The 10,769-nt window shown below is 41.9% G+C and overlaps 1 protein-coding gene across 2 annotated transcripts; it reads right to left on the reverse strand.

Moving 5' to 3' along the window:
* Nucleotides 1-323: 323 nt before the first annotated feature.
* serbp1a (SERPINE1 mRNA binding protein 1a) lies at nt 324-7,066 on the reverse strand. Of its 2 annotated transcripts, none has more exons than XM_072684341.1 (8): nt 6,715-7,066; nt 5,047-5,260; nt 3,904-4,044; nt 3,716-3,784; nt 2,646-2,720; nt 2,142-2,316; nt 1,678-1,866; nt 324-1,585 (listed from the first exon to the last, which is right to left on the reverse strand). In XM_072684341.1, the coding sequence occupies exons 1-8, from the start codon at nt 6,968-6,970 to the stop codon at nt 1,526-1,528; spliced, it is 1,179 nt and encodes a 392-aa protein (XP_072540442.1). In that variant the 5' UTR covers nt 6,971-7,066; the 3' UTR covers nt 324-1,525. The 2 variants fall into 2 exon arrangements, with proteins under 2 accessions (XP_072540442.1, XP_072540440.1); XM_072684339.1 differs by having other exon boundaries at nt 3,716-3,787.
* Between the last annotated feature and the right edge of the window lie 3,703 nt (nt 7,067-10,769).

Here is a 10,769-nt window from a genome sequence, read left to right on the forward strand (position 1 = left end):
ACCTTTCTATGTATACTACAACTATGAAATTTGTTTCTCCATATAGGCCCTTTAAAAGTAGTACAATTGCCTAATTACAAGCAGCGTCTAAATAGTATGACAGCATACAGAATCCTACCTAGAATGCAGCCTGACTGCATCAGATCAAATAAACACAAATGGATTATACAAGTTTAAGGTTTTTGACCCAAGGTCAGATTTTACCTTCCAGTTCACAATCACTTGAGTAACAGGGACAGAAACAAAGGGAGATCAGTGCTGATATTTTGTACACAATTTGGAAACCTTATTCAAGTGTCTGAAGTCCACACACAACCACTCAATATGAATAGACCATCTTTTAATTATGGACAGAGGTCTGAATAATAGCAGGGTTAGAATTCACACATTTTCATAGCACGCTGTTGTTCCACACTGAACAACTAGTATTTCTTTCAGGACACCTATGCAGTAGTGCTGTTCTAAAAAAAAGCAATGGGGCAGAAAGAAAATGAACAATTGAATTTAAAACCGATTTAAAAACAGATGCCTGTATTAAAATAAGAACTGATTTATACTGCCATCAGTAAACAGGAGTGCACAGTGTAAACTCTACTTAAAAACAAAAACTTTAAGGGCATTGAATGAGTGCATTTACCATCCTCAGAGCAACCTGCAACTGATGTGAATATAAACCATTCTCAAAATGGTTATTCAACAAGTGTCACATTTGGGTTATAGGAACACACCTCAGAGGATTATCAATAGCTATGATGAAGGTAGAAGAATCAAAGATTTTGGCATCAAGCTATAAATCAAATTTCTTGCAACTTCATTCAAAACATCAGAATCGAATCTGTTAAAGGCCTACTGCAGGGTTCACAAACTGGGTTCCTTCCAAGCCAAAACTCTGCAGAGATTAGCACTTCCAAGCTCAACTCAAGTAATGAAGGCCTTAAGAAAGAATAACCTCTGTAGTGCTTTGGCCTGCCTAGACTGCCATCTGACACATGGCCTACTGTATAACAAGTACTTTGAATCAAATCTTGCTCCAAAATGTAGGCAACATTTTAGAGACAAAATACTCAAGACCTGTTTTTGGAGCAGACACCTGTGAGTGATCCCTAAGAAGAGTGTCTAAGGCATAAGAAGAAAGCAAGCCACGGGCCACCACAAGCCAACTGATGCACTCTTCACACCTATGTGGAAACGCATATTTTCAAGCAGCAGTACAAAAATTATTCATGGAGAATGCATAACCTCTGAAAAAAAAATACTGTATGAAAACATCCCTGCTACCTCATACTGAATACAAAACCTCTACCAATAATTTGCTTCTGAGTAGCAAGAAGTCCTTCCTTTTTTTGTAAGATTTTCTCCTTTTTTTCTAAAACAAGTAAAATTCAGTCCTCAGGGGTGAATGGGATGGATGACAGTCTTCCATCATTTCATCTGCTGAAGGATCCATTAGCATGCAAGCCTCGTAGCGAAGGGCCCTGGGAGGGGGCTCAGTGGCATGGCTGATCGTAACTACCAATCAGGCAGCTTAAGCCAGGGCTGGGAAAGCCTCTGGGTCATCCACGTCGGGGGCAGAACCTCCGCTTGACTGAGGAGAGACATAAAGCATAATGAGAAGTTAATGACTTGAGTATTGCAGAGGCCTTCCAGTTCATAATCATCTTCATTAACCAAGCTCACCTTATCTGGCCTGCGCTCACGAGGTGGTCTGGCAAGCCCAGCCCCACGGCCTCCTCTTCCTCCACGAGGTCCACCACGACCACGTCCAGTGCGGCCAAGATCCCCAAAGTTAATCTCCAGCTGGGACGTAATGTCATTGGCTGGCTTGCGGAAGTGGTGATCACCAGCAGCATCATCATCAGAAGGAGCCTAATGGATGGAGATACAAACCTCATTTTAGATAGTTCTAAAACAGTGTCTAAAAGAAGGATGTGAATTTCATACTCAACACAAATCCCAACCACACATTCCATGGACTGTAACCTACATTTTTAAACAAGTTTCTCTCCCAGCAAGACATCCCAATGATTAAAACAAGCAAAAGTGCTGACTGCCATATCATGTATAGTAAAACAAATATCTCCATTTTACTGTACTGTATTGTAAGACTTAAAATCTTTCAAAAGAAAAAAAAGTAAACTTACATCCTTGGCCTTAGACTTATGCAGCAGGAACCCTTTCTTCCAGTCAGTTCCCTCGTTGGCCTTACGAATGTTAAAGTCTGAGACCTTGGCTCTCTCTTTATCCTGCTGGGCCTTCCATTCGTCCAGAGTCATCTCCTTAGGTTCCTCCTCCTTCACCTCTTCAACCTCGTTTTCCCTGAGACAGGTCATACACACAGGTCAGTGCTCATCAACCAAGATAGTGAGAAAATGTGTTCCAGCAACTGCAGTGTGCAGTAAGCCGTGTACAGTGAGCCAAATACTTAAAGATTTAAACACTAATTTTAATTAACTTTCAAAATAATGGCACATAAATGATATTGCAATTGTCACAAAAACCCTGTTTTTTTTCCCCAGACAATTTGAAGCTTGCAGTTGTTTACATGTTTAATTTCATCCGCTGCCTTCTTCTGTAAAGTTGCTCTTTAAAAATACAAGGTTTGTGTGTGACTGCAATGATTACAACAAAACAAAATCTATACACACTTGTTCTCAGAGTCAGCAGGTGGGTGCTCCTCTCCCTCATGGGCTTCCTCCGTGACATTTGACTGGTCAAGCTCGCTGTAAGGACAAAAATAAGTCAGTCAGTGTTTTTGAGCATAAATTAATGATAGTCTCGTTTTATTATTGAGTTTAGAAGGGGAGATGATAGGCTAACACTGGTTCTAATCTCATCTACATAAAGGCAGATCCAAAATTCAACCCGCTCAACATGGACCCAGATCTCTCTTTATTTGGCTTAGATACATTTTTGCGGCTATGACTGACTTGCCTTTATTTATTAAGGAAAGTTCAAAGGTGTAACCATGTTATTTTAATAAAACTCTTTCAATCCTGTTTACATCCTTTTCCAACTATTTTGTGACGCAAATAAATATATTAGAAACTATTTTACACAAGACCTGTGTGCAATTAATTTCCAGAAAATAATGTGCATGGGTCGTTGGGTGGAAACAGTTTGGTTTCCAGAGATGAGCCACTGGGCAAATTATGCCACAGAAACATCACATTAAAGGCAGCCTCTCACAGTCTCAAACACCACTCTCCAGTGCTGCTTGCAGAGTCAGTGAAATACAATGAAGTGTGCCATTGCCTAATGTTTTTAAAAGTGTAAAAAAACAAACAAAAAAAACACTTATTTAAATATCCAGCATGCAGTGCAGTACAAAAACTGATATTTTAACAGTATACTTTAATAAGGTTTTCGATAAATCACTTATATCACTATATATTAGCTATATATATATTTCTATACATACAGATCAGTGACAGTTCAGTTCAAGTTCAGAGTTTGTCTACCATCTCTTCGTAGACTGAAGAAACATCAGATACCAAAACATATATCTTGGCTGCATCTAGGTTAAGTGAGGTAATTTTCAAAATGATTCCTTTAACTGCCTACGTATACTATTCCACACCCATTTACACTTTGTGCTTATTTCACAATAATTAGGTTTCACCAACCTGAAAAACCCTGTATGTGAGCTAATAAAAGCTTTAACATGTAATAAACATGCTCAAAACTGCTATGAGTGCAAATATCCTGCTGTACTGACCTCAGTTCATCCTTAACAGTGCCCCAGTTGTGAGATCCACTGCCTCCCCGCTTCTCCTCTGCTTTCAGGCTGCTGAAACAAAAATTCACACTTAGCCTTGAGATACTGGAGTTTGGGTTAGTGCTGCACCTGAACTGAGAAACATTGGAGAGCATTTAAGAGCTGGAAACAGAACTGGAATCACTTACGAACGATCACTGCCACTGTGTCTATCGAATTCTCGTTTGCCGCGCATGTCAAAGCCATCGTTTCGGCCAACGCCCCTGCCTCGCCCTCCGCGGCCTCCTCTGCCGCCTCCACGACCACGGAACGGCCTGTCTCCACCAGTCCTGAAATAAGGGGATTAAAGAGTGAGCACCTAAGTGAATCCTGATTTAGCTCATGTTTTTGAAAAATAGCACTAGTAAATTAGTAATACTCTTACAGACACTTAAATGTCATTGGTCCAACCTGTTTTCACTTGGTAACCAGAAACAAAGCAGTACTTTCTGTAACATGAAGCTTGTTGGAAAAGCTGTCTATAGAACTGTAAAGCACTTATTTGCAACTGCAGCACAGAGCTTGGACAACTGAAAAGATTTCAGCTAGCAGATCTGTTGAATAACCCTGATGTTAAAACAGTGGTTCATATTTTTTTCCACTGGAACAAATCTGAGGACAACCTCAGAAAATAAAAAGTGCTAGTCTAGCAGTCACTGGACTGCTACAACAAATGAAGTGCTAGTTCTTTAATGATTATTACCAGCTTTATGTTTAGCTATGATTGCAAATAGGTGTTTTAATGTTTAGCCATGCTTAACACTGACTGAGGAAATATCTAACTTCACTTAAGCCTTTAAACCTTTCCCACAGTGAGTGTGTGTAGTCTGTGTGATAATCACTCCTAAATTTAAGTGCAAGCAATAATACAACCTATCATTAAGACAGACTTTGTAAAAGTCTTTAAATTTTGATGTTTTAGGAGCAACAATGAGTTTCTCCTTTAGACAGTACAAACTTACCCCAACCCTGACTTAAGAAAACCTCCACTAGATGGGTTTAAGCCACAACTTAAAATAAAAACCTATACGTTTCCAGGGTCTTAAAGTGGTCAGAAGTCTTTATGGAGCATATCAGCTTCATATTTATTAGTGACAATCACAAGGTTAGCTATGCTATCAAACAACTGAATCAAAATTTGCTGAGATTTAGAGCATGCCGTAAAAGTGTAGATCTAACATTTAGTTTACACTGTAGTCTTAAAAATGTCTTATATTATTTCTTAATACCAAATAATAATAATAATTAAAAAAACAACAATAATAATAGTCCTGCCCTGCTGCATCACTCACTTTTCCACTGAAAACTCTCCACCCTCGGCTGGCTTGTCTTCAGCAGGTCTGTCCGGTCTGCGCTCGCGTGGGGGCCTCCTGTCAGGCCGCCTTTCTGCCTGAGGCCGACCCTCACCCTGAGGCCGACCCTCACCCTGAGGCCCCTGCTGTTGCTGGAAGCCTTGTTGACCCTGCTGACCTTGCTGCTCTGGACGACGGCCCATTCGCCTCATGCCTGAAAAACAAGACAAAAGTAACTCAACCAACCCCAACACACATTACAACCATGCGCCCCCCCCCTCTCCCCTCTCCCCTTTACACACATTTGTTTTTAGAGAAAATTATTTAATTACCACAAATGCAGCCTCGTGTATGATTGTGACAAATCGTTTTAAAGGAACACTCCATCCTAAATTGTGCTGCACAATTTTTCTTCACGTTTTGACAGCTGTATAAAAGCCTCTACACGCTTTTAGGAATGTGATCTTACACACAACGGGGTCTGGGACGCACCTACTCAGGCCGATCACGCAGGCCTACCGAAGCATTTAATGTAAAGTGCTTAAGAACAGGCTTTAAAAAGAGGTCCTAAAGCTAATATCAGACTGCCCATATCTCCAATAAAACAGTAATGGTGCAGCACCAGTGTCGGTCCTGGAAAGGCGCCTCCTGCTGAGCCTGATTCTCCACCTACCAAAATAGCAGCACAGAGGAGCTGCACCTGTCTGTCTGTCCGTCCGGCCTCCCTCCCCTCACCCAACGTGAGCCCTCCGAGACGAGCCGCAACACTGGCGACGATTAAAAAAAGCTTTAGGAATAATTAATTAATCCATTTCTTCTCCGAAAAATAACCAAGACCGCTTCACTTCAGCCGGTGAGAGTTGATCAGGAGCTAATCCCGCTTCACGGTCATCGCGGAGGCTGCCAGTACAGCTCGTTAGCTAGCTAGCTACTTTGTTAGCCTGCTAGCCAAGTGCCCTCGCCTCAACTTCACACAAAACGAAAGCTAATTAGCTACCTACATTGGAAAAAAAAGGAAAATCCCCTCGTGTTTAGTGGCTTTTTAATAAAAGTCTGAAGCTGAATAAGGTGGGGAACTGTAGTGAACTGTATATCTGACGTTTAACGCGCACGCCGCTCTGCTCCAGCCACGAGGTTTGTCTGTGTCTGTTGATCCACCCGCTCGTATCGCGGTTATCTCCCCAACTCGCCCCGCCATCTCCAACAGTGCTGCACACAGGCTTCGGCCTAACGGTGTGTGCACACCATGCATCGAGTATTAGCGTCGCTGGTTCGCGTTCAGCACGTCTGCGTCGTGAGCAGGCGTTTTACAAAAGCGTCAGATGAGGCAGAGCCTCCATGAGGCTCGACGGAGATCTAGATAACACGACCGTGAGACCACATGAAGGCTCGCTAACCGTGAAGTTGCTCCTCAGGCATGACAGCACGATTACGACTAAAAGGCCATGAGCACCCTGATGAGGATTCAGCAGCAACAGGTTTAGTCCGTGTACCATCAAAAACAGCCACGCCGGGCAGTTCAGCAGGCTGCAGACACGGCTTTCTATTGTGTCAGACTACAAATACAAAAGTGCTGCTGGATGCGTGACCTCATGGTGCAACCTGCACACCCTGATCTGGAGAAAAGCAGACATTAACCACAGACAGGTGAACCCCGAACACCCTCACCTTCCTTCTTCAGGGGAACGGGCGCCTGTGGCTCTTCTTTTTTGTCTGGAAGTGGGGCTCTCCTGTCTTTCTGGGACTCTTTTTTGGGTTGCTTGGCTGCCTGAGCCGCGCTCTTGGCGGCACCCGAAGCGGGCGCGTCCTTCTTCTTGGTCTCTGCCTGCTTTAATACCTCGAATGGATCTTCTTCATCATCAAATAACTGGTCGAACCGATTGGTTACGACACAGCCAAAACCTTCTTGCAGATGTCCGGGCATGATGGCGCCCCTTCAACAGGATTCTCCTCCGATTCTACGAGGCTTGGTGCGAACAGCTCGCTTGCAAAGGCCACAAGATGGCTGGGGAAAAGACTTTCTCTTCTCTTCCGGCGTGGAAGACATCCGGGACCTTGGGTGTCGTAACGGCTGGGATTTGTAGTTCTACAGCCTGATACATGTGTAGGTCAAACACGTGTTGGTATAAAATGCACTAATAAATAAAAAAAACACTTTAAATACGTTTGTTTTGATAACATTAGAAAGATCGTTGAATTACACTCGTCCAGTTTCTAAAGACAACTCTTAAAATATGTGTTATAGTAATATAATAATATTCAGTTATATAATAATTAGTAATATAATAATATTGATAATATATTACTAATAATTATATATTATATAGTAAGATAATAATATTCAGTAATAATAGTCAAAAATGTGAGGGCCTTAGAGTCACTATTGCTTATCAGTGAAAGCAGGCATTTTATAGTGGGTTTCATTTATATGGACTTAGATCACAAAACACAAAGCACCTCAAAATAATGAGAAATATAAATAAAAATTACTAAAAAAAATAAAAATTTAAATAATGCCAAAATATAAATAAAATCATAAAACAAATATGACAGTGTTTTAAAAGAATGACTTAGTGTCTCAAATAATGACACAGCATTTCATATTTCAGCTTCCATATTCTCCTCTATAGGTGTCCCTTAGACTGACTCCTTAACCGTGTTTGTTAACCGAGTTGTTGTCTCAGCAGTGTGTTTATGGCATTATTATGTGTGCTTGCAGAAAACATACTTCTATACATGTTAATTAGTTATGTCAGTTAGTTATGAGGCGTAAACCAGTTCTGGGGGTTTTCACCCATGCCTAAACCCTGACACTTCAACCACATTACATAATAAAGCTGCAGAGTGCAATATTCCCAATGCTTTCCTCAGCTAACCTGTGTGGTATTTAGCACAATAGTCTTTTGTACAACACACTCTAAGTCCCTGATCTTGTTATTTCCCGTGCCCGTGCTGTGTTTCATTCAGCTTACAAACTTGCTTCAAACTTCTCTTTAAGAATCAGCTCTTCTTTGTGCTGGTTTATGTGTACTGACTCCTAAGAAGGCCTAACAACTGGAAGGCTGGAGCCGGGTTCTTTATCACTCACCCCAGATGCAGTTGATCAGCTACAACGTTTGATATCTGACGTGTGCTTCTTTAGTTTAGAAGGAGAGGTGCTAGGCTGGCACTGATAACAAACATGCTGCACTTTGCACTTGGACTTGCATCAATCATCTCGCAATAAATACAGGCCAGAATCTACATTTGTTTGCTTCAATCCATAAAAAAATCGAATTGTTTTGAAATAGTAAAAATGTTTAGTTCAACGTTTTAACTTAAATTGGAACAGTTACTCCACATGGCTGCTCCACCATTCAGATACGCAGAGAGGTTTATTGTTGTAGACTAAAGTAAGTCATGCCTTGTTGTAAACCACACTGATCTGTCTGCGCTGAACACCTTCAAGTGTGCATTTATAAAGATCAGATTGGTCTCTCTCACTGCGTAACACTGTGGCTTTGCCTCTAGGGTTTTATCTGAGCTTTTTCAGTGTTAGAATTTCTTATTTCTTATTAAAATGATCATTCATGAGTCTAGGACTGAGGTGGCAGCCCAGTCTATAGGCCTATTTGGTTGTGACTAAGAATGAGGTATCAGTCTTGCTTATACCATCACACTCATGATCTATTTTAAAATAAATATACACTCTCAGTATATTACACACAGTATGTTCCATTTTTAGTTCATGTACCATTCAATGTTTTAAAATAGATAAACAGGCTTAATTATGCTCTCTTGTATGTATATATGTATGTATGTATGTATGTATGTATGTAAGGAACACCCAGTGACAGTAATCACAATATGACCAGGAAAGCACATTATAGGGTAACATCATTTACCATGGTAATCTAGTGTGTCTAACTTGCCACCTCTTCGCATGACCACTGCCGATAACAGCCAGTGCATATTAATAATAATATTATAGAAAATAAAAGAGACAACTGTGCTATTAGTCAGCAGACCTGCGCCTCTCAGTGTGCTCAACAGTGTCCTCTCAATGTTCCACAGCACCACTGCCTTCAAGGTAATGTGTTTTAATGGGGGAGGCTGACAATCCTGGTAAATGGTTTAATAGAGAGGAAAGTGAAACATTGAAGAGTACAGCATGTTCAGAAACGAGCCTCCATGTTCTGCTGGATACCTGAGCTGTGATGGGGAAACCAGTGGATCCTGGTGTGTGTGTGTGTGTGTGTGTGTTATTAGACGCGAAATGATGTGAATTTGACCAGATTCACAAGATATTCTGCTTTTTGGAGGCGAGTAAAAAAAAAAAAAAAACGAATCAAACGAATCGATTCATTCGAGTCTTTTAAAGAGTCATTCCTCTGCGAATCTTCCTGGGACCAGCTTTTGGCAGCTCCATCGGTTTCCTTCACACGAGAATCGCTCTGCAGCCTCACCACCAAGACATCTCTGAGGAGGAGTGTCAGAAATGTCTCACGCCGTTACTGAAGCGATGATTGAGTCCTATGCCCTGATGATCTTGGTGATGTCCACGTTTTTCGTGTACTTCTGTGGCATGGTGTGGGCATTCTGCAACCCCAAACTCAGCGGCTTAGAGGAGGAGGAGGAGGAGGAGGAAGAAGGAGAAGACACATTACAGTGCCAGAGCGACACTGGGAAGACCAACGAAGTTTCACTGGAGCAGTTCTTTGCCTTCCCTGCAGAGATGCAGGGCAGCACAGACTGGTGGGATCTAGCCCCCACAGCTGAATTACCGTGGGCTCACTCTTGTGGAGATGCGAGGTTTGTGGAGCAGTCTCCTCATAGCTGCTACATAAATTCCTCCTACGACGTGGATTAGCTCAGAAACCCACTTGGACTTTCCTGGGCTATGACAGGGAAAACCAGCTGGGAGCAGTAACCTGTGGGTCCTGTTCTGAGGTAGGAGACCAATTCCTGGCACTGAATGTATTAGTTTTATTTAATTGTATTTCTTCATTATTATTAATTCCATTTATTTGTTGTGTAGGTGGGAGATGCCTTAATCTTCTAATCCCAACCTTCTGCTTTGGCCAGCAAAACATTAATCACCCCAGGAGAAGCTTTCCAGGAGCATCATGCTGTTTTATGAGACTGTAGAACAGCAGTAGAGCAGCATCGTTGGAAGGCTTTGGTCTGGTCCTTGCTTTACTGCTCTACTTTATTATAGAAAGGCTGGTTGGGATGTTTTTTTTATCCTGTTACACTTGTCAGTTCAGTGACAGTCATACAGCATTGTGAAAGCAAGCATACTTCAAACCAATAAGTAAAAAGACCAGACGCTTGATGTCAGGCAGTAATTTAAGTACGCACATTGGTCCTGTGTTTATACTGCATGTGTTTCATTAAAAAGGCCAGTGCATGTGTTCAACAGGTGTTCAACAGTTGCTCATAGTCCTAAGACTTCAGCTGAAATACATGATGAGGACAAAACTGCCAACTTCCAAACTGTGAAAACTGCAGCTCCATACCAGCCCTTTCCAGACTGGATTAGGGATAAGAAAGAGCACACACACAGCTCTGTGTCCATGGTCAGCCACTGGAAGGTGATGACCCAGCAGACTCAGTGTCCAGCAGCACTAGCAGTGCTCTATCTGATTTGGACTCATCTCTCACAAAAGGGCGACATCATCGTTATCTCAGCTGCCAAATGAGGCCATAGGGGACCAAAAATAACCACTAAAGCAATCACAGAC

Source organism: Salminus brasiliensis, chromosome 7, assembly GCF_030463535.1.
Source record: "Salminus brasiliensis chromosome 7, fSalBra1.hap2, whole genome shotgun sequence".
NCBI lineage: Eukaryota > Metazoa > Chordata > Actinopteri > Characiformes > Bryconidae > Salminus > Salminus brasiliensis.

Bases quoted from the DNA above. Each gene is read 5' to 3' on its own strand.
- serbp1a (XM_072684339.1), bottom strand. From the start codon at position 6,970: ATGCCCGGACATCTGCAAGAAGGTTTTGGCTGTGTCGTAACCAATCGG. The intron at 4,045-5,046 runs GTGAGTGATGCA...CCCTTATTTCAG, and splicing joins GGAGAGTTTTCAGTGGAAAA to GACTGGTGGAGACAGGCCGT. The intron at 2,317-2,645 runs GTGTGTATAGAT...GACCTGTCTCAG, and splicing joins CCTGCTGACTCTGAGAACAA to GGAAAACGAGGTTGAAGAGG.